The 24,292-nt window shown below is 47.6% G+C and overlaps 1 protein-coding gene across 1 annotated transcript in view; it reads right to left on the minus strand.

Annotated features, from left to right (window-relative positions):
• Positions 1–24,292, minus strand: part of Prkch (protein kinase C eta) — a 203,062-nt gene that overhangs the window by 75,140 nt on the left and 103,630 nt on the right. Inside the window, exons 3-9 of the mRNA XM_055595508.1 lie at positions 20,857–21,007; positions 19,607–19,641; positions 16,277–16,365; positions 14,582–14,711; positions 12,348–12,475; positions 9,687–9,830; positions 9,371–9,544 (exon numbers count right to left, since the gene is read on the minus strand). Of these exons, the coding sequence (XP_055451483.1) occupies positions 9,371–9,544; positions 9,687–9,830; positions 12,348–12,475; positions 14,582–14,711; positions 16,277–16,365; positions 19,607–19,641; positions 20,857–21,007 (851 nt within the window). The remainder of the gene's footprint in view (positions 1–9,370; positions 9,545–9,686; positions 9,831–12,347; positions 12,476–14,581; positions 14,712–16,276; positions 16,366–19,606; positions 19,642–20,856; positions 21,008–24,292) is intronic.

Here is a 24,292-nt window from a genome sequence, read left to right on the forward strand (position 1 = left end):
GGAGTGGGCAGGGAGGTAGACAAATGTTTCTGTGGCCTGAGCAGGTGGTGTCAGGGTGTGAAAAACACAAACATCCAGGTGGGCAGGGAAGCACGCCAGGGCTGCCACTCATCCCACTCTGCCTCCTGATATGGGCCTGTTGACCAACAGAGCGGCAATCGCCAGCTAGAGCCAATGTGAGGCTTGAATGAACCCTTCCTGACAATTTTCAGCAGATCCCAAATTCACTCCACCTTACACAGAAATAAAGGTGCATTTGTCACGCAAATAGAGCTTCAATACCAGCCCACCTCACTCCCTTCCAAGCAGGAGGCTGTACTGGGTCTGACCAAAGTGAAAATCCCAGAATGGGCTCCCATGGATGGCTGGTCACCTGCTGGGTCTACCCACACAGGACAGCTTCAGGCCTCTAGCTTCCTTAAGGCAGCTACATGAAGGCAGAGCCTGCTCTTCTTTGTCTCCTGCTGTGTTCTCAGGGCTGAAATCCAGGCTTCATATCACAGGCATTCCATATTCATGCGCTGAATGAATAAATGCTTCCCTGCCTTCTGCTGCAAGCTAAGCTTTGCAAAAAGACTGTTTTTATTCATGAGGGGCACTGGCTATTTCTGGGGCCCAGGAGAAACAGACATAACCTAGTTCTAACCAGTGATGAACTATTTACAAGAAAACCAAGTATTTCAAGACCAGAACACATTAGGTACAGCCCATGGTTTCTGCCCAAGAAGGTCGGGTCTTTACAGGGTGAGGTCAACTGACTCCAGCTATAGAGGTATCGTCAGACCTTGCTTGGACAACCACGCCAATCAAGGTGGGAGCCCACTCAACCCCCAGGGGCCACCTGAAGGCACAGCAGTGTTAGTTGGTTAGGCTCTTACAGCTACCCTGGTTTTGCAGAAAGCCTGACACATGGGTCAGAGCTTCCCCCAGGATCCAGAGTTCAAGCTCAACTATCACTGCCACCGGGGTGCAAGAAGCATCCTTGTTACATGAGCTCGACCTCCCACTGTCACTTTGCGTGTGCCACACTTCTGTTAGCATAAGAGGAAGGACTGACTGGCTTCTCACCAAACTACCTCCTTTCAGCATCGAAGCCAGGCTTGGCACTTGAACTTCCAAGGGCACTGTTGAAGAAAGAGGACTGGGAACTTGACTCACTGTGGTAAGCAAAAGCCATGACTATGCAATCACCAGCTCCAACGCTTCCAGTCACTGTGAGCACACGTGGCTGGAGCTAACCTTGGTACAGACTGGGGACATCACGGGAAATGCCACACAGTGCCACACAGCATCTTCCCGGATGTGAAGGTGCAGGGGCTGCTCATCCTCTAGGTTGTCAGTGATGGTGATAGCTATAGACAAACCAGTCATAGTTAAACAACCCCAAGACAATGGTTTTAAACTCCAGTCACACCAAGTATCCCACGGACCTATGCAGAGACAGGGGCACAGGGACAGCTCGACATTCTGACTCTTTCTCCTCTCCCCACCTTCATGTTCAAGACCAAGAAGAAATAGAGGCCTGGTGGCCTGAGAGGACAGAAGCCCAAATCCTGTGCCTGGACATGGTCCTCTGCATACCATCCCAGGGGCTGTCAGTTGAGGAGGAGGTGAACCCAACATACGGCATGGTCCAAATATCCTAATTTCATCTGTGGACCCATCTCCATAGCTACCAACCTGAAAGATGGAACTCACTGATAGGCTGGGGGCAAGCAGAGATGGGAAATACCAAGACTGTGCTCTACTTTGCTTTCTATTTTCATCTGAGCCAAAGGCAAACTACAACAACTGACCCATAAGCAGACCAAATGGCTTGTGGGGTAGTCATTGCTCAGGGAAAGGAGGAAACCTAGTTCCAGAGAGAGCAGAGGAAATATCCGTAGGTGCTTCAGAAAGGTCCAGAAAACACACGTGGTGGGAAGGCACACGGGTTCTGCTACCATCCCTCCTCTCTCGGATGTATATGCTGCAGAGAGCGGAGAATTCTTGCTACGGTATAACAGACATGGCTGCATAACCGGGTCAAGAACCCATGTACTGGGCTCTTGCTATGTGATCCAGGACATAGGGACCTGGATCCAGGACATAGGGACCTAGGTCCCTCTAGGGACCTCATCTATCCTAACTACCACAAGAGGGAATGCCTTCACCTTCTGGGATTGTTTGCAGTATTGTGAGATATTTTGCCCAACAGATATTTATTGCGTAGCAGGATGCACTTTCTGAGGCAGCTCCAAGGCAGTGGCAATGGGTGGAAGCATCCAGAATGGATGCTGAATTTCAGTGAACTTCCTCCTTCTGCACTTGGCTCATCCTGTAGAACCAGCACATTCAGACTCCAGGAAGCAACGGTGCGCACGGATGCTAGCAGGGGCCTCTTGAGACTATCGTCTCCTTTGTCTTCTACTCTTCTCTCCTAACCCGTAGCCTTGGGGTCTCTTCTCTGTGACTAGGATGGCACAGAATCAGAGCATGGGCAGAAGATGCCCTGACAGGAGCTGAGTATGCCTCCTCTCCAATCAAGCTGTTGGCAGCAGCTCAGGATGCACTCGGTCCCGGCCATGCTGCTGGAAGATCAGTGGAGCGTGGGCTGTGGCTGACCTTCCCCTACACCACTTCACTAAACACTAATATGACAACAATGAAGAGAAAAACAGAGGTAGCAGTGCTCCCTTACCCTCGCCTTACCAGGTGATTCCCCTACATACTTGGAGTCTGCTGAGAGAGTCAGCCTGGGTGGACAGGTTCTCAACAGTCAGCAAGCAATAGGGCCTTGGCTGTGCTGACCCACAGGTGAGAAGTAACGGATTCCTCTGGCCTGCAGCAAGCTCCATCTGCAAGGCTGACCCAGGAAGTCTAGCAGCCTGGGCTCTCTGAGGAAACTGTCCCTGAGAGCCTCTGCGGTCTACAGCCACCAACAATGTAAACATTGCTGACTAAGGAGTGAGGAGGGAGGCTTCTCCAGGTTCTGGCACAGGATGTCCTCCGTTTTCCAAGCAGAACAACTGCACCGATCAATTGGGTCTCTGAACAAAACCTTAGCTTCTGACCGGCATCGACTCTGCCGCTCCCCCTTCCTGGGAGGCTGCTCTTTGTCTTTGTTCCTCTCTCCCTCCCCCAACCTCTCCCTCTGGCTGGCCTCTTGCTCCTGGCTGGCCTCTTACTCCTACCTGCCTCTCTCAAGCTCACTTCTCTCTCCCAGGCCCCCGCTGAGCTCCTTCTGCCCAAGTGGTAAGCCCGTGGAAGGAGGGCAGTGGGGTCTCCATTCTGGGCCACAAACACCAAAAGGCTGACAGACGCTAACGAAGATGAAAGGAGCTGGAAGTGAATTTAGCTTCAAAGTAGCGAGGAATGCAGCATGTACTAGATTTGAGACACAGGTCCCTAGTGACCAGGTGCCCGCCTTAGCTAAACAATACCTTATTCTCACTACCTCTGTTGTTTAAAACAGAATCAAATGCACATTTGAAAAATATGCACCTCCCCAGCAATTCTGCCATGTAACTTCTGCTCTGGTGAGATTGCTGCCATCATTTCCTGCTGGTGCATCGTGGGGATTGGAGAGCCAGTCCACTGTCTTGATCAGAACTTGAAATGGATACCAACCATTCATCTTTGTAAACTCTGTATTTTTTCGTGGAACCTTCAAGCTCTAAAGTTTCCTAAAAGTGTTGGGCTTTGCAGGAGTGCTTTGATATTCCCACGTTTCTGAACTACCGACAGAGTAAAAATGATAACTGAATCTATTTTATGCTATGACCACGACATGCCCTAATCATACAGCCAGGTGCTCATGACGATGCCTGATACACAGTACTTTGGGATTTTGTTTGTTTGTTTGTTTGTTTGTTTGTTTTTAATTGAACGAGAGCATCCGGAACTCGGGGACTCCAGTCACACTACCTCTCCTGGCCTGTCAGGGACTACAGGTATGTGCCAGCACACCTGGAAGAAAATCCTCTTCAAACAGTACATCACTTAAGTAGACTCCCTTTGAGGAAAGCTCAGGTTGTTTCAACTTAACTCAAAAGATAAGAAAACGGATAACTCCAAAATCTAAAACAAAGAAAAGGATCTAAATAAACACTTCTCAAGAGAAGAAGTATAAATGGTCAACAGATATTTAACAAAAACGATCGCCAACACTAACCAAGGGAAAATGCAAATGGAAGCCCACCCTGAGTATCACCTCTTCCCTGCCGGAACTGCTATTAAAAGGAAGAAAGGAATTGAGCGCTGGCCACAGTGGGGAAGAGAGCAGGCCGTGTGCGCTGATGGTGGGACAGTGAGTCAGTCAACCACTGCCCAACTTGATGAAGATGCCTCAAAAACTGAAATAGAATATGCGTATTACCCAACAATTCCATTAACTCAGTGTCTACCCAAGGAAAACGGAGTCAACATACTGAAGAGAAAATTGCGTGCCCTGTTCACTACAGCGTTATTCATTGTATGGCTGAATGGACAAAGATGTGGATGAGCGGACACAGGAGATGTGAGGGTAGATACACGATGGAATCTCATTCAACCTTAAAACAGGAGGAAACCCTGTCATTTGTGGCAACACAGATGGATCTGGAGAAGATTAAGTGAAATAAGCCAGGCACAGAAAATCAAATCTAAAAGACTCACACGAGCAGACAGAACGATGTTGGGTACCCGGGCTGAGGGTGGGATGACCAAGGAGCTGCCAATCAAAAGCTTTTAGCGATGGACTAATAATATCTATTAACCGTTTTTAAAATTTAAGCATCTTCTCAAGACATTAATTGTGTGTATGTGTGTGTGTTTATGAGTCTTTATGGCTTGCATGCGACAGTAGATGCGTGGCAGTCAGAGGCTCTGAGGCAAATGCCTTTACCCACCACGTCTTGCCACCCTGAAATCAAGCATCTTTACGTACACCATCTGTCTTCTTCTTATCACATTGTTTCTATTGGTTACACAGTGAAAAATAAAATCGCCAGACCTAACAGCTTTTGCAAGTCTCAATGGAGACTGTTACTCACAAAGTTTTAGAATTTATGACGCTTTCGGAAGGTCTGAGAATGCTCACTTATCTATACCCTTATAAACTATAGCACTTATGGAGGGATTTGAACAGAAGAGTTTATGGATTCCTAACCCTATACAGTGAACTTGACACAGGATCTAGCGTTTGAAATTTGCTTTGCTGTTTTCTCTTCGGCAAGAACAGAAGGAGCTCCTGAATTCCCACTTTATGGTTTGGGTGTGGGGAGCTCCGGAGGGTTGCCTTTGGTGTGGGAAGTGGGTGCTTATTGCGGAACAGCCGTAGTTTTTGAGAAGAATTTTTATTCTTTGAAAATTCCATAGGTGTGTGCAATGCATTTTAATCATATCTGTTTCCCATTGTCTCTATCCACGCTCTCCTCCTCAATACATCTGCCTTCCAGCTTCAAATCCGCCCCCCCCTTTTCAAATAACCCATTAAGTATAGTCAGTACTGCCCATATGAACGTGGCTGTGGCGTCATCCCCTGGGACATGGGCAATCTACCAGTCAGCCTCGCTTTTGAGCTGTGAGGAGTCTCGATCCTCTCACTGGATCATCACAGAGGCCTCACTCCTCTGACCAGGACTTGGCAGCAGAAAGGCTTTTACAACAGACTCAGGCCGTTAGACACAGGGAAGCTGGAAGAATTCAGATTGCTAGCCCGGGGGCAATGTTTTTCCATCTCTACAGGCAGATGCTTCAGCAGCTGGTGGGCCAACGCTCATGCGTGGTGCAAGATTGCACGTGACCTGTGGGGCCACGCTCAGCCTGGCCTGCACTTGAACTGTGTCTCCACCACACTAAGTCAAGAGGCTCTTATTGAGCGCCCTCCCTTCTCTGGCCTTCAGCCATAGGGATTCACTCAACAGGGACAGACATGAGAGACAGAGACGTCACATTATTGAACAAGGACCCTCCTGAAATGGCATTTGCTGGGCAGCTTTGGGGAAAACTCTAGGGCCCTAGCTGAAGGAGAGAAGGCCATAGTCAGCTCCTGGCTTCTCACTTGAGAGACCATGGCTTGCATTAGAGTCGTCTAAGTTTGTCATTCTTTGTAGGGACCAGCATCTCCAGTCCTTTATAACTGGCTTTACAATGGGTAGGGGGAGACACCGAGGGTATCTCCAGATGGAAGTATAGCACTTGCGACCCCACAATCCCCAGAGGGTTTTGAATGAAAACCCTGTTTCCACTGGACCACGTGAAAAATTCATTTGGTTTTTGACCTCCATCAGTACTTTCATCCTCCAACCTAACATTCCCCTTGGTCTTTGTTTTGGAGAGAGAACTGTAAATTGCTCCAGTGTCAACCGCTCTGGTGGAGAGAAAGCCAGACCACTTTGCAGTCACGACTGCCACCCTGTGGCCAAACATCAGATCTTCAACAGGAGGGGTTAAAACAAAACCACCACGGATGCTAGTGAAGACTTGAGCCTCTAAGCACTAGGAATCCCTAAGCCCACTAAACTTTTTACTGCTGAGCAAGATCACTTCACAGATTAAGACAGTAGACACAGAGCTCCCAGAACAATGCTTAAAGGGCAGAACATAAAATGTTAATAACCTTTAACCCCCATGGAGGAAGGTACAATCGAACTCCATCCAGATTTTAAATGCACATGTCTCCTGTGAAATACTACCTCCAATAATATGTGTGCCACGTAGAAATGCTCTATAAACACTCAAAGATGTGAGTACAAGGGGGCTTGTGGAAAGAAGGGCTGAAAAAAAAGGGCAACGTAGGTAATTAAAAATAAATGAGTAAATAAATTGCATATATTTATTTTTAAGACGAGACATACAGTCTTGGCTGGCTTGGTTGGCCTTGAAACCACAGAGATCTGCTACTTCTGCTTCCAAAGTACTGGCATTAATGGCATACTCCACCATGCCTGGCACAATATGTCCTTAACATAGACTACTAAACAGCTCTAAAAATGAAGCACCTAGATGTATACAAGCATGAAGCAGTCTCTAAGATTTATTGTTACGGTGTTTAAAAAAATGAGTGCAATCATAGTCAAATTCTAGTGCTGTTTGTGCTTTTATTTTTCTAATTATTTTATGGGTCTTTTGCTTAGTGTCTGTGCACTAAGTGCGTGCCCGGTACCTGCAGAGGCCAGAAGAGGGCCTCAGTATCCCGTGTTAGGCACCACGTAGGTGCCAGGAATCGAACCTGGGTCCTCTGGAAGACCAACTCTTAACTGCTGAGCAGTTCCTCCAAAATTTGTATTTTTTTTAAACGGTGATATGCATGTAATGCTTTTATGCACCCAAAATTCCTGTGACAGTAAGGCACAAAGGCACTCGGAGAATGAACATGCCATCTGTTGAAGAAGTTGGCTTTCTATAATTAAGATCACAGCCTGGCCTGCCATTCCTCTACTTCCATTTCCTCCATGGTTTTTCTGTGGCATTCTGTGGCCTGGTTCTGCTTTCCTGTGCAGATGCAGCCAGGGCCTTCTTCAGCCTCAAAGTCTCCCATCACACTGAGCTCTGTTCACATCCGATGCTCTGCCTCAGCCCAGCTCTGTGAGAGTTGTCTGCCTGCTGTGGGAGCACTCTCTTTGTGGACAAATACGCAGTCTCACTTCTGGCCTCAGCTGAGCTGTTAATTTCTTCTTTTTTAAAAAAATTTCCTTTTTGCATATGGACTTTATTTATTTATAATAAACTACATACAGTAAGAACAGTTATGAAATAGTCAGTAAAGCCACATGTAAAAATTATGTTCAAAATGTTTAGCTCATTTATATTTGGCAACCTTGAAGAAAATACTATCTGTCCTTTCTAGGTGAGTCTAAAGTTTTGTGCCTAAATCATTCTTTGTCACATCTTGTATTTATCAACTTGAAAAAACATCTTTCTAGACCTTAAAACATTTTCTTAAATCCTAAACAACTTAAGCCTAACTGTGAAGCTAGTCTTCTATCCCATCAGAGACTTGAGAAGGAGTAAACTTATCACTTCAGTAGGAAGCGCAGTCCCCAAGAAGATAAGTAACAAGGAGAGCCCAAGGGGAGGTGGTTGCCTGACTCCACGAAGAAGGGGAAATAGGATAGACATAGAAGTGGGTAAAGAGAAGGAACAATGTAGGAAAGGGCGTGTGGAGGGCATCGAGGGTGGGATCAGATATGGAGGGAGCAGAGGTGGGGGTATAGAGCTGTTACTTTCTATCTTCAGAGAGATGGATGGCCCTGATTGTCCCCACCGCAGTTCCGGTTCCCGGATGACAGCTGAGGGGCATGCCCAGACAGCCAGAAAATTCTAACTCATCTGTTGGAACCCGGGTGCCTTCTTAGAGGTCACCTTCCCTCTTTGCTGATAAGAAAAGCCCGGTTATGGACCCTGCTCTGTGAAGGCAGCAGGGTGACCTGCCCAGAGAATGGACCAGAGTTAGTGTAAGACAGTCGTGACTCATTGGCTCATCTTGGTGAGGGTATCTCCTCTCCCAGTGCCTGCTGCTAGAGGAGGAGGAGGAGGAGGAGGAGGAGGAGGAGGAGGAGGAGGAGGAGGAGGAGGAGGAGGAGGAGGAGGTCGTCTAAGCCAATAAAGGAGAGTGGCTGAGGCTACCTCATAGCCTCTGTTTTGGATGCCGTCCTGTGAAAGTGTGATGTGTAAAGTGTGATGGTGGCAAGAAACCACCAGGTAGAGGACATGTCTAATGGCGCTGGGCAATAAATCTGACCCAGAACTCACCGGCAGACTTTCCACCGTGTGAAGTCTGTGTGGATTAACATGAATGATTGTCCAAACGAACCAAGAGCACCCTGGCTTCTGTTTAAACCATTGTTATCTCAGCGTTCTGCTGACTGCAGCAAACAGCAGTCTGTATTGCTACTCTAAACATCGCAGGCCGTCAAATCCCAAGACTGGTCCAAGGTCCAACGGTCTTTAAGGCCAGGGCAAGGCCTTGGGATGAATCAAACCAAAGGCACCCTTTCTGGGTCATTCTAGAGCCTTCTCAACTCTCACTCATGTCCAAGCCTGTCCAAAAACTTAGGGCAAGAACCAACTTCACCAAGGTAACCCATGGCATTTACTCTATCCTTAGACTTCTGTAAACTTCTCTCTGCCATAGGAAACTTATTCAGTGTCAGGGCACAGAACCCTTCAGGTGGCCCTCCCATGGGACAGCATGAAGGAAGGGTTAATGTACTAGTTCCTATCACCCCCGCCCAGGTCATCAGAATCCGCCAACACCTTGAGGACCCTTTCCAGACAGCTTCCTGACATCTTTAACACCTCACTGTTACCTCGGCTCTTTAGGACTGGAGGCTGTGAGGTAGGGCGCTGCCGGTCATACTCGCAGGGGGAGCACCATATTCACAGGGGGAGCAGCGATCGTACTCACGGGAGTCTGAAAGCAGCAGAAGAGCTGGGTGAGGAAGGGGTGATTGCGGGCCAAGGACAGGATCCTCTTCTCAGTCATGGTGCATTCCACGTCGTCATCCTGAAGGATCACGTCCTTCTTCAGCACCTTCACAGCGTACAGTTCTCCTGTTTCCTTTATTCTGGCGAGCATCACCTAGAGCAGAACAAAAGGGAGCATGAGGGAGACTCGAGGGCTGAGGGTGTGGGTACCCGGGGGTTAGGAGCGGTGTGCACCCACGCACGTACACAAACAGCGCACGCAAAGTTCCATCCAGCCGGTCGAAGCCCAGACTCACCTTCCCGAAGCTCCCCTTCCCCAACACGCGGAGGAACTCGAAGTTGTCGATGCCGAATCTGCTGGAAGAACTAACACCGATCCCATTTCCTTCTTTGGAGCCCTCCTTTCCCTGCCGTCTTAGCGTCGATCTGGAAATGAGTTTCTGCAAGGAGGAGGAAGGCGGAAATCACACTGTGAACGCAAGGTGGGTATGGACTGGGATGAGCTTCCTAGCTTTGCGAGGTCTCAGCCTCCACCAGGCACGTAGAGAAACCAGTCCTGGGCAGATGTTCAGCTCCTTCATCTGAAAACGACCTCACTATCCGCTTCTGGTGTGCATTGCTGTGTGGAGAACACGTACAAGTTTGTGCACAAATGAAGAGGCCAACATCTTAGGCTGGTGACTGTGGTTTCTGGTGCAATGGCTTCACCACAGAGGAGTCAAAGCTAGGAGAGCCACCTAGTGACCACTTTATGCAAACGGCGGTTTTCATGTTTGCGCAGGGTCTCAACAGCAGGACAAGAATGTGTTTTTAAACACAAACACTTAAATGATAGAAATAAACTTCCAATGTAAAAAGGGAATGGCAAGAATTGTGATGGGTAAACGTTACATACCTAAAATCCCACCAGCCTTCGCCGAGTATGCATTTTTTTAAAACCAATATGCAAAGACACAAATTTTCATACTAAATGTAAAGATGTGACGGATGTCTTATTGCACACAGTATTATTTTTAAATGATCACGCTGGCTTTTTACCTTTTTTTTTTTGAGAGCACAAGGCTGCTTCTAAAGATATCTATTTTCATTATTTTTAATTGTGTGTGTGTTTGTATGAGCATACGCATGTGAGTGTCAATGCGATGGAGGCCAGAAGCGGGTTTTGGATCCCCTGGGGTTGGAGGTAGGTGGCTTAGAACCACCTGACATGGGGGAGAACTGGACTCTCAAGAGCAGAATTTGCTCTTAACTGCTGTGTCATCCTTCTAGCCCCAGGAGGCTGTTTTTGTCTAACCCTGTTTGTCCTCTGAGGTGCTGCAAGTGGACCCCGAGGCTCCATGAATGCTGGACAAGCCCTCTACCGCTGAAATACTCCCCAGCTCTGAGAATACGAATTTAGAAGTTCTTGACATATCCAGTATAAAGGATATTTTCCTGGACTTTATGCCCTAGAGGGACCTATAAACAATGTTGAAAATGAGCCAACTATGACACAGCCTGAATCTTCAAGGAGCTTACACATTTAGCACCACCAAGCAGGCACAACAACATACATAATAAAATGGATTATGTTTGAAATACAGTGGTTTTAACAGATCTCTTTCCAAACCGCTTGCAAACTTTTCAAAGACAGAAAAGTAGTTCCAGCTCAGATCTTACTTCCTCAACCCGTATTCTTGGTTGGAGCTAAACACCCAAAGCCACGGTTCCTTAATCTCTTTGGTAAACTCTTTTTTTTTTTTTTTTTTCCTATTTGGTTACTTATACTTCTCTCTTTTTAATGATGTGCGTCTATGGGTAAATCTGGTTTCCCCACTATTAAATATAATAACCTTAGAGGTACTTGATTTGAGAGGCAAGGAGGTATTGCCCATTCTGGGACTATCATGTAGCCTGGCATATTTCAGTCTGAGATCCCTATTGTACTCAGTTCAGAAACAATTCTTCTACACATTAGGACTACCATCTTACCATTTTAGCACCCTACCTGCCTGCCCACAGTCAGCCCTGAAGCACTCTGCCAGTGCAAGCCCCTGAGCGAGGCAGAAGCCTTTCTGTAAAAGGAAGTTAAATAGCTGCTAGTACTGATGCTTGTTTGCTTCCTGTTTTTTTGAGGCAGAGCCTCTCTGTGTAGCCCTGGCTGGCCCGGAATTCACTCTGCCGACTAGGCTGGCCTTGAACTCACAGAGATCCTCCTGTCTCTGCTGCTTTCTGGTTTACTAGGAACCTCAGAGTAATTGCACTCAGAGACGACTTCACAATGGGTCTAGGGTTTTCCTGAACTCACCTTCAGGCTACCTCCTTTAAGATCTCACAGCCATCCGCCGTGGCTGTTTCCCAGCCCTCTGCAGATGTGCACCATAAAGGCAGCAGTAAGAACTGGGAGGCAGCCAAGGCTCTGACAGACAGCATCAGTGGGACATCACTTAGGGAGGTTGCAGGGCAGAGCCTGGCAGGGCATCGGAGCCACTCCACCCACTTCCAAGTGTCCTGAGGAAGGGTCTTTCTGCTGCAGAACACGAGAGATGAATTCACAGACACATGCTGCAGTCTAGGGAAGCAGAAAACCTTGGGCATCATCACCTTCAACTCCTTTGGAGATAAAGAAGCTGAATCCTGTAGCTACTGGCCAGCTGTCCAGATTGGTCACCAGCCAGTGGTGTCCCTCAGCCATCTGGGTTCTGAGTTTCTTACCGGATTGGTGGGAAGCTAATTTTTTTTTTAAAGGGGGGAAGGGAAGGGAAAGAAAATTTCGTTCTCCTGATATGCATGAATACTCACTATTTCTTGCCATAGCTGTATTAGACTCTTCTTTGGGAGACAAAATGCTTCTTTTTAAGTGCGGTAGACCTGTTCAGTGTATTTGCTGAGATTATGCTTCCCTGTACTCTCATTTGAGCTCACCATACCCAAATAACGTTCAGCCGACCATACACAGCTAAAGGTAAAGGGCTCACCGAGGTTGGAGAGATATTTCCGGGTTGGAGGCCCATCCCTGCCAGGGTCTTGGCAAGCTCCACCGCATTCACCCCACAGTTTGGGGCCACGTTCGCCTGACATCGGATATGTACATTCATTTTACATACTGCAGGGAAGAAAACAGAATCCAGATTCACAAAAGGACCAAGTCACCACGGGCAGAGGACATTAGCCGCCTAAGGGCTGTGGCAGAAGCAATGACACCGGCTGACAATGTCAACTCACAAAATTAAACTCATGCTCAGAACAAGCCCTGGCATTTTTATCCACTCCTGATTTGCGCAGAGGCAGAAATCCTAGCATATTAAAGAACGATGGGCTTCGAGTGATAGATTTCGCTCCTCTTCCCCATGACTTGATGGGACAGACTCACCTAAATCATGTGTAACAGCCCGCCGCTGCCGTGGCAGCGAGACCCAGTATAGAAAGATTAAAATGCTCGCCCCAGTGACAGTCCTGAGTGACTAGATAACAAAGGGTCACGCCAACTGATACACTCCCTCTTTCCTATCAACAGTGAGACAAAAAGCAGTAGTCTACATGCTGCGGCTAGGTCTCTGTCAAACAAGGCAGGAATGGGGTCTCTGAGAGGAGAGGGTTCCGTGTAGCTCCTTTCTGGGTACTGCTGTGATTGGGTGGAACTTTTAGCCCACAAAGTCTATCCGGTGGGGTGTGGTTCTAACTGTTTTAATAGGGGAAGGGAGGGAAAAAAAACAACCTTTAAAGTGCTTGCAGGTCAGGGTAAATGACATTTTGGAGAATCGAGTAAAGCAAGCTATGTTTCTTACATGTGTGAGGTTGCCCTTGACAATGGAGGCTCCGAGGTTTAATCGGCAGAAATGAATTCTTATCTGAGGGTCTCGTTGACGCCCGGCCCAGCCCGGCTGAAGCCGTGTGGGACGAATGCCTTTTTGATGGAGGCAGTTTGTCTTTGGAAGCACAGAACGATCTAGACTTTACGGGGCTTGAGCCTGTCATTTGGGAAGCTTTCTTTATGGAGAAGAACACTACATCAAGCTGAGAAGGGCCCGGAGTCGTGAGGGAATTGACTGGTACAGAGAGATACAAGCCACAGCGGCCTTTTAGAGAACCCTGTGACAGTAAACACAGAAGTCCCTGCAGGTATGTGACTCTCAGGCAACCGGGGACAGAGGAAGGCAGGTGAGCCTCATGTGTGGATCTGTCCACTGGCTGGAAATACAAGAAAACAGAAGGCGGCTCCCTCAAGGTGAGACCATGAGGCTGGCCTCAAGCAACACCTCAGCCAAGGATTCTGACTCACCTGAGCTGGCTGCTGTATCAGGTGAATGCAAATGGTCCTCTTTGTTGATAGATGCAATTTGACTGTCCCAAATAGCCAATGGAAGTTGTCGTCCTAGTATGTGTGTGTGTGTGTGTGTGTGTGTGTGATAATGCTTCAGCTGCACCCCAAGAAAGCCCGATAATCACATATTAATGGAAAAATGACGCCAGGCCAATAGTTCCAAAGCCCCTAATGATAGGTTGGCCTTTGCCCTACACAGAATCTTTGAAAAGGCAAGAGCTCTGAAGAGCTGGTGAGGTGCCAGCCACCATCAAAGCTTCAGGGCCAGCTCTTTGCCGCACTGCTTCTTCAGTCACATCACAGGACTCTCACAGGCCACCCATGCAGCTCCTGCCAGAGTGACAACTCAGCTGCCACCGCCGACTTCTGGTGAGAGCCAGATCTTACTTAAAACCCAAACCTTTTCTCCCAGCCATTCAACTTCCCCACACCTCCTCCCACCTTCTGTCTCAGCCAGGGGCTGAGCCCATTTTCACTTCCAAATGCCTCCTGAAAACATAGTGCCCAGCCAGACGTGGTGGCACATGCCTGTAATCCCAGCACTCTAGGAGGATGAGGCAGGTGGATCTCTGTGAGTTTCGGGTCAGCCTGGTCTACAAAGCAAGTCCAGGACAGTCAGGGCTACACAGAAAAATTGTCTCAAAGAAAAAAAAAAAAAAAGGAAGTGGTAGGTCTCTAGATTCAACATCTAATTTGGTCTTCTAGTATTATTTAGGGACCAGTTGCCATTTCCTGTACATGTACTATAGCCCAACAAATAAACACCACAACTCAGCTGTTAATGTGTAAAGCCTCAGCCCTAAGCCAGACTCTGAGTCTACAGAGTGCCAGAGCCTATAGCCTGATGCTGTCATGAGGAAGGGGGAAGCCGGCGCCTCCTCGTCTTACTTTTACACTGAAGTCCTTGTCGCATTATCCCCCAGAGCAGAGAGCCGCAGTGGTCGCAGAACGTGGGCACCTTGTAGTTGTGAATGCTGAACTTGTGCGGGATGTTGATTCCGAACCGCTGCTCCGCAATCTGGAGGAAGAGGAGGAAGGGCTCAGCTCTTGCAGCGGCATCCTTCGCAAGGACTGGAGCAGGAGTAGAGCACACCCCAAGCACCACAACAGGGCGCGAGCTGGGTATGTTATCTTACTCCGCTCAGCCTCAGCTGCTCGCTCAGCCTTAGCACATTTTGTTAGTGAACAAGACAGGACTGGGATACAGGTATGTGTTAAACCATTCATCATTTGGAGAAAGAGAGAGCAATTAAAAATCTCCTTTCATCTTCTCTGTTCAGATCACAGTCCTGTCTGTGTCACTCAAAAGACCTGGGGTCACAGAATGAAGCCATTCCAAAGCGACCCTGTGGTGGCCACCACACTCAGCCCTCCAAGCCTTCGTCCGCCATTTGCATTTAGACAATGTGAGTGCAAACTTTATGGTTTCTTCTCATGTGCCATTTCTCATGCACCTCCTCGCCATATGCTCTGTGGTCAGCAAAAAAGACAGGTACACCACGGGAAAGGGTGAGATGATGCCCTCTCTAAACTTTCCTGGCCTCTTTGATTTACCAAGTGCCGTTCCCAACTCTCTGCGTGTTCCCTGTCGTGCATGGGCGCTGTCACCAGTCCCCAGGCGTCTGCAGGTCCACCGAGTGTCAATCACACTCCCCCTGCTTTCTCCCTCCCGAATTTACAACATGTGAATGTGCCCAGGCAAATTCAATAAGAGCGCTTACACACACACAGACACTTCCCTGGAGCCCCCATGAGGCTGAAGGAGGCCCAGAGTCTCTTTGCTTAGCAAGCGCTATTTACAGTTAATGCACTTGTCAGTTCTATTTAACTGCTGCAAAGATGCATGAGCGAGTCATAGATGATTCTGACTGATACACAGAGAGGCTGTGGGTTGGGGCTGAGGTGACAGAGGATCACTAATGGAGACAGGACTCAGCCTTTCCATCCAGGCGCTTGTACAACAAGCTCAGCCCTCTTTTGCTCCAATAGGGCTCTCTCTAGAATAGTACAAGTGGTATATACAGCTTTGCCCAGACAGCCCCTGACTGGGTCCCTGCAAGGTGCTGTGCTCTGAATGCTAACTATGCCTCGCAAGCTTGTGTTCAGAACTCCAGGGTCCCCAGACAGTGGTGCTGTTTGGCGTGGCTAGAGTCACTAAGAAGTGGGATATATCTTTAAGGAAAATAGCCCACTCTTAAGGGCAGAACTTTGCAGGTAACACCCTACCCTAACTTCCAGGCTCAGCTTCCTTTCCACCCTGCTGGGAACTGTTCTGCTCTCCCCGTTCTGACAGTGCGAACGTCTAAAACTACGAGACAAAAACAAACCTTTTCTCCTGTTAGTGTGGGTTACTATGGGTAGTTATGGGTCGGCGTCCTACCACACAGAGGCAAAGTCCCTACCATGCAAAGTGAGGTCACACCACAAAAGAGTAGAAATACAAACTCCGGCGCCTTTGTGGGCCCTAAGGACTATGGGAGGGCCTTGGGGAGGAGTGAGAGAGAAGCCGGAGGAGTGGGGAGAGAGCGTGAGAGCACACACAGAGGGAATGGGTGCTTCATCAGCAAACTAGCCGTCTCTTACCTTGGCATCCACTTTGTTAATATTGTTTTGGCAAGTGCAGGCTGTAACAATGAGATGATGGCAGCGTTTATGGACGACACAGGTGCACACTAGGAAATGGAATCCAGCCATTATACATTTATCAGGGACTCCCAGGACAGCCAGACGCAGCAGTCAGCCGAAAGCTGCCTGTGCCAGCCACCTGACTTGGATGCCTGGCCACATGCTGGCAGCCGGCACCCCCACCCTTGCTGCGTTTGTTGGCACCACCCTAACAAGACCTTTGTTGGTGTCCAAACGGCCTGTCATCCTGTCCTAAGCTGTCCTCTCACTCCTGACTGCGCTCACTCCCTCCCGTACCCACCGTCAGAGGACTCTTTCTCACAGTATGAGCCTGGTCGAATCTGTTCCTGAACACCACCAGCGGCCTCTCCCTGCCGTCAAACCCAGCCACATTCCTGACCCTTCAGAGCCCCCCCCCCCATGCTATTTGACATTCTTCTCCTAGGAGACCTATTTGATTCAATTAAAACTAAACCATACAATCTTTCTCTGCCTCTCTGTCACTTGCCTGGTGATTATACCTAACATGTATGGCAGGATAAAACTTAAAGAATATCTTTTTTTTTTTTTTCCAGAGCTGAGGACCGAACCCAGGGCCTTCAAGCGCTCTACCACTGAGCTAAATCCCCAACTCCCTTAAAGAATAACTTACCCAAGAAAATATCCTCTATCTGCCCCTTTCTGGACCCAAACTACCCCTCCTCCTCTGATTTCCCACAATCCCTCAGGCTGCCTCCTCCTCAAATCTTCCACATGTGGCCGAAGCCTGCCAAGAATTCCCTGCATGGTGTTGAGTAGGCAATTCAATAAACATTTGCAGACTGGCCCAACCAGCTACCTGAATATTTAGAACTCTGAATAGTGCACCTTTCCATTTTCAGCCATATAAGGGCATAGTTTATGTGGAATGAACAAGAGGCTAGGCGTGGTTTTAATCCCAGCACTCGGGAGGCAGAGGCGGGTGGAGATCTGAGTTCAAGGTCTGAGTGAGTGTGTGTGTGTGTGTGTGTGTGTGCGCGTGCGTGCGCCAGAGGGCAGTGTTGGACATCTCCTGCAACACTGTGGGATCCTGGGATCAACCTCAGGTTCTTAGGCCGCCCAGGATCAACCTCTACCTGCAGAGCCATTGACTGGTCAGACAACATGGCTTTTGTGCTTTCTATTTCCCCCCCGTGTTTGTTAAAGCATTTCAAGGTCCAGAATGTGGTTTCTGTTGGTAAATGTCCCACATGAGCTATGGTTGGCTGGTGCGCTCTCTGAGTGCTCATTTGGTCACACAGTGACAGTGCTGTTTAGGTCAACCTGAGCCTTACTGCCTTTCTGCCTGCCAAGGCCAGCAATGCCTGGCAGAGCAGCTGGTTCTCTCGTGGTCCTAGGGCCTTGGTCTCATGTGCTTTGCTGCCCATTGTTGGGTATGTGCACATTAACCACGTTCATTTCTTTCTGGAGAACTGGCCCTGTTTTTCCTACACAGGGACCTTCCTATCTCTGAGGGTTTCCTCACCCTCAAGCCTGCTCGGTCTGAAACACGCAGCCTGTGCTTCCGGTGAGGGCTGGCTCAGCATACTTCTCTCCTACCAGGCATTAGGCTTTGTGTCCATCAGTGAGATGTAAACAGCAGCTTCTCATGCCTCCTAACCAACGTTCTCATCTGCTCTGTAAACAGCGGGCACCCTGCTGGAAGCTGCCCATCAAATACCCTAGCACTGTGCTGAGAGAAAAAAGAAACATCAGAAGTACCTTTAAGTCATACACTTTAATCTGTAAACCATGCCCTTGTGTATCTGGAGCTTCTTAATCCATATAAGAATGTACAAGGTGCATCTATCACCAGAGGACATACCTCCATGTTGGGCAGGTAGCAGTTAAAAAGCGAAGCCAGCCAGACCTGTGAGCTGTGTCTTCTCAGTTGTGACTGAATTCGCAGCACGTAGGTCAGTTACAACTGCTGTATTGATCTACACGCTCACTTTCCCTAACTTGGAGAATTCAGTGGGAGTTCTCATACATAAAGGTAAAAATTAGATTCAAGAGTATGTCTCGGGGCTGGAGAGATGATGGCTTAGAGGTTAAGAATACCCGCTGTTCTTCCCAAGGTCCTGAGTTCAATCCCCAGCAACAACCACATGGTGGCTCCTACCCATCTATAGTGAGATCTGGTGTGCAGGCAGAATGTTGTATAAATAATACATAAATCTTTGAAAAAAAAAAAAAAAAGCATGTCTCAATCAGTTCTCCTACGTGAAAATACACGTTACATTGTTTCCTCCCAAACAGAAAGAGGATGTTCTTATCCACTCTTGGACTAGCACAGTAGATTAAATGTGCTGTCACCAATCACCTGTGGAAGTCAAAATGCCCAGCACGACATGTCCAGACCAACGACACTCAGGCCAACAATAAGGAGACTCGGAAACCCACAGAAACCCATCTAGAAGGAGGCTGCTTTCACCCTTCTCTTTTATTTTATTCTAAGTCTGCAAGAATACTAGTAAGTTGATTTTACCTTAGAATTGTGACAAATGAACTGTATTTAACTGTGATTTTTTTTCTTACATTCCTTCCTTCCTTCATTCAGTCAGTCATTTGGCTAGGGATCAGGACCAGGGCCTAGTACATGCTAATATCTCATTTAAAAAAATTATTCAGTTTTCACCTTATGTTTATGGGTGTTTGGCCTGTGTGTGCATCTATGTGCCACAAGCATGTAGTTGCCGTGGAGGCCGGAAGAGAGTATCAGGTCCTCTGCACTGGAGCTGCATACAGTGTGAGAAGCCATGGGGGTGCTGGGAACCGAACCCCAGGTCCTCTGCATGATCAACAAGGGCTCTTAACCCCTGAACTATCCCTCCAGCCCCTCATTTTTCCCCCTAAAACCAGAAAGCTAAAAAATAAAGCTAATTTGGATAAAATAGAATCCATTCCTTATGCAGGTGGCGCGAATACACAAGCATGTGATCGCTCACCCCGCCAACAGGGCAATGTGAAGGCCAAAATTTTTATGCTCAGGAAATGGCACTACCTCTTAGCTCTCTCATGTCACTGAAGAGGCAAACTCCAAGCAGCAAAACCATCCTGGGTGTCCTGGCTTTAAAAACGAGCATATACCCTCTACACTGTCAAAAACATCCAGGGTCTGCGAAAAGCCAGTTTGCCCCCTGGGTGCCATGCAGCTTGTGGGGAGTTGCCATAGTACTCCTGGGCCGCAGCCTGTCCTGCTTCCTGTTGGTGTTAGCATATTTTCACAAAGAAACACAACAGAACATGGATGTAAACGTGTTTTCTTACCTTGGCACTGATAACCCTGTTTCCCAAACACTCCCCTGTTCAAGACAAAAGGGGAAAAAAAAATTACCGTCAGTCAAACTGTTCAGTAATAACATCTATGATTAGAGTTCTCGAGATGAATCGATTTCTCTGGTCCCTTATAAAAAACAAAACAAACAAACAAAACAAACACCCTCTCTTCAGGGAAGGGGCTTGGACAGTGTGCTGTTCTGAGCTCCTGTTTACGGCCAGCAGGCACGAGGAACATCGGCTGGCAGATGAGAATGCCCTCCCCCCCGCCCTCCGCTGACATAATTACCACAATGCTTCTCACTCACACACAGTGCAGCAGTAGACACACGAAGGCAGACAGACAGACACAGACACAGACACACACACACACACACACACACACACACTGCAGCTACCAGGCCCCAGCACTCTACCTCGTCTTGTCCCTACATCTCCCTCTGGTGTCCACACGGGGGCAGACGAGTCACCACCATCTCCTGTCTGCCCATAGCTTGATTAGTCTTTCCCTGAGGTGTTCTGTGTAAGCATGTCTCTGTGTTAAGAGGACTGGGGTGGGGGCGGGGGAATTCTGCTTACAAATGCCCTAAGTATGCTCAGCTGTGACTCTCATTCAAACAGTAAAGGAACTGTTACTTACATTCTGCTATATCTAGACTTGCCACTGCTTGTCCAGTTTTACATCTTGCAAGGCATTGCCCCAAGTCTTTAGGATTTCTCAACCTTTAATTACATTAGCTCCTAATTGCTGGAGGTTAGACTGTGGCATTGGACCACTAAGCGCTAGGACCTTACACTATATATGCCGTGTGTCTGGACACTACTGAGACCTTTCCTCACCACAGTTATTTCCCGTAACTCAGCACATGATCCATGCCCTTCTTCAAGGCAATGCTGTTAACTTTCCTTTCTCCCCATCCAGGTTTTCAAAGATGTGAATCGATTATCTTCTCTCTCTGGTTCACGCTTTTTGGATTCATTAGCGCCTTCAATGAAGTTACCAGTGTAAGACATAATATCTAACATTTGGATCTATAAATTAATATTCAGTTTTGTTGTTACTGTTTTAGCAGTGCGATTGACACTGCATACTGACAGAGGAGGCAAAAAAAAATCAGACCCGAGGAATGTTCCTGCTTATCCACACGTTTTTCTCCTGGAACCGCACATAGGTCGAGGAAGTCTCTGATGGCGAGAGACAACGGATGGGGAGGGCGGTGGGGTCAAGCGGCGTGTCTCACCAGATGAACTCCCGGCAGTGAGAGCAGTAGGTGGGCTGCCTCAGATATGTGGCCATGAACTTATGTCCGTTGACCTGATGGACCCGCCTTCGCATCGCCCTTTGGCGCTTCCTGGTGAAATGCTTGAAGATGCGGTCTCTCTGGAGGGTGGCTGTGTGATAAAGGGAAGGAAAACACGGGCTGAGGATATGACTCGTACAGTTCTTGCCACACAAGCATCGAGACCCGAGTTCAAATCCCCCCTTCCCCGCCCACTCAGAAAGTTTGGCATGGTGACACAGGTTTGCAGTCTCAGCTCTCAGGGGGCAGGGGCAGAGAAAGGAGAAACCCTGGGGCTTCTTGGCTGATCAGTTTAGCCAATCTGTGAGCTTCAGGTTCAGCGAGAGACACCGTCTCAAAAGACAAGGTGGTGAGGGATAGAGGAAGACACCCAGCGTGGACCTCCGGCCTCCACGTGCACACACGTGCATATAGGCACACACACTCGTAAGACACATACCACACACGTACATAATACTACACATAAAAAAAAAAGAAAGCTGTAGTGAATCAGTCTAAATATATGAGCAAGTCAGAGAGCTTAAGTGCTCTCTAAATTACCTTTTTTCTTCGAGATTGAAAATGTCTTAGAAAGTAGGCTTTCGTAATGATTTTAGGATTATGTGCTCACTCGCCTGTTTTGGTCACACTGGGGCCTCATGCGCTAAGTCCTTGGTAAGCACTCTGGCGCTACGGAGGCCTACCCAGCTCTCCTGCTGCTGGTTGTTTGGAGAAAGGACCGCATTCTGTAGCCCAGGCAGACCTCGGCGTTTCTGATTCTCCAGCCTCGGCCTTCCAAGTAGCTGGCATGACGGGATACACAGACAGCCCTGACTAGGTCTTACCTTTTAAAGTTAGATCTGTGTGACCCCCTGGGACACTACTGCTTCTTTGACATAAGCTGTCTTGGGCTAATCCCTGAGCACAGACAGGAGCCTCTGAGGTGCTCTCTGAGGATCTCCTAGTCCTCATACAGATGTCTGCTACCTCAGCTTCAGCCATGGGCTAAATAGGTGCTGGCTGGAGAGACAGTTCCTCCTTCACTTCTGTCGCCCTCACACACTGGATGGGGGTGCTGCCCAAACATGGTCGGCACAAACCCTCCATTGTGAATCTTGGTGACCCGGGGTGGGTTCAGAATTCTCTAATCTGGTATCTAAAAGCAGCGGCTCCTAATTGGAAGCCCTCAAAAGCTGTGCATCATCCTCCACCCTCCAACAAGTGCAGGGACTTGGGATGACTAAAGCAAAGCTTACTTCTTCAGGGTGCTTCTCAAATAAGTCAGCAGCATTCAGACAATTTAAGGAACCATGTGAGAATGGATTGAGAATAATATTTAAATCTAGAAGAAATAGAAGATTGACATAATAACTGCGAGCAATTTATGGAGTATAGAACCATGCTTCAGTGTATCTGTTTATTTGCTGTGAGCTGCTTTATACTATTCGACATAGTATGAATAGATTACCCATCATCCCAAACAGTTAGCATTCCTTCTTGATGAGAACACCCAAAACCCTTTCTTACAGCCATTTGATTAATATGATACAGTATCATTAACTACTATCAAGCTCTACAATTCGCTATCTGACTGTAACTTTGCTCTCAATATATAAAGTAAACTGCCTTAGTTAGGGTGTCTATTTTTTGTCATAAAACACCATGACCAAAAGCAACTTTGGGAAGGAATGGTTTACTTGAGCTAGTAACTCTCAGGTCACACTCTATCACTGAGGGGAGACAGGGCAGGAACTCAAACAGGGCAGGAACCTGGAGGCCAGAGCTGAAGCAGAGGCCATGGAGGGGTGCTGCTTACTGGCTTGCTCCTTATGGCTTGCTCAGCCTACTTTCTTACACTACTAGGACTATCTGTCCAGGGATGGCCCCACCCACAGTGAGCTGGGCCCTCCCACATCAATCATTAATCAAGAAAATGCTCTATAAACTGACCTTATAGAGACTTTTTTTTTTCTAATTAGGATTCCCTCTCACCTTGATACAACTAAGTTTATGTCAACTTGACAAAAACCAATCAGGTCAATCTCAAAATATATGTTATTGAGGAATTGTAGAAAAATAAGAAAGCATGGGAAATATTGTAGACCTAGGATGGAGGAGGAATAGCCAACCCCCAATGCCTTAAAAGATGAACAGATTCACAATTTAAAAGTTCTGCTTGGCAAAACGCACAAAGCAAACAGCTGGTAGAAACAAGTCAGAGAGAAAGGGGGTTTGCAACACAGGGCAGAGATTTACTATGTAGGGCATGTCGAAATCAGCTTGTCTCAGTGGCACAGGCCTGAAATCTAGCTAGTTGGAAACCTGACCCAGGAGGATTACAAGTTTAAGCCCAGCCTAGGGTACAGGTAAATTCAATCCTAATTCAGGCTATTTAGTGAGATCCTGTGTGATACCGCTCAGTGATAAAGCATTTGATAGACCCTGGGGAAGAAAGAGAGGGAGGAATAGAGGGAAGAAGGAGGAAAGGGGAGGGAGTAGAAGAAACCAGTAAGGAAAATAAGTAAACAATTCAGTAAAAATAAGGCAGAGGCTGTAAAGGACAATTTTTAAACTATGCAGATAGCCAATAAACATGGCAAAACAGCGAATCCTATGCAAGACAGGCACTTAAGAACAAGACTAAATCACATTCTACCTTTTAAATTCATAAATATGATGAGACTTGGGCCTGTGTTGACAGTGGTTGGTAGGAGGATAGACTGAGATCCTAATCTGGCCAGGGTTTGTGGTATGTTCTTGGTGCCAAGACTCAGGACTCCTATGTACCAACACGGTCTTCCTAGCTCTGCCCAGGAAGGGTGGATGAAGAACACACTCAAAACACTCTGCACAAAGCAAGACGCCATTAAAAAACTGAAGCTATCTCGGGAATATTTGGGGAGAGGGTCTCGTATCTTTCAAAGTTTAAATGTGCATTTCCTTACATTCAGCAGTCAGCTTGAAGGGCTTTTGTTTTCATATATTAAAGAGTCAATAAGCAAGAACATATAGTCTATCTAGGTATCAGGCACTCCATTCTTTTCCAGTAGGAGCTGGGTCTGCTAGGTGCCAAAGTACACCTATGGTCCCAGGTGCCCGGGAGCTTGAGCCAAGACGCCTGCTTGACCCCAGAGCAGTGAGCATCATCTGGGTAACAAAGAAAGACCCTAAATTTAAAAGGTTCTTTAGTTTAAAATAGTCTAAAAATTCATGAAAGTATAAGGGACGCTACTGTAGATGAGTTTGGGTAGCAGAAGGGACCAATATATTCCATCTCTTATATTCATGCATGGAAACGGCATAAGGAAACCCCCTATTTTGTACAGCTAACATACACTAAAATAAATAAATAAATAAAAGATGGGGGAAGTACAGTTCACATTCTAAAGCCCAAAGA

The sequence above is a fragment of the Psammomys obesus genome, unplaced genomic scaffold (genome assembly GCF_907164565.1).
Source record: "Psammomys obesus unplaced genomic scaffold, mPsaObe1.curated_primary_1811, whole genome shotgun sequence".
Classification (NCBI taxonomy): Eukaryota; Metazoa; Chordata; class Mammalia; order Rodentia; family Muridae; genus Psammomys; species Psammomys obesus.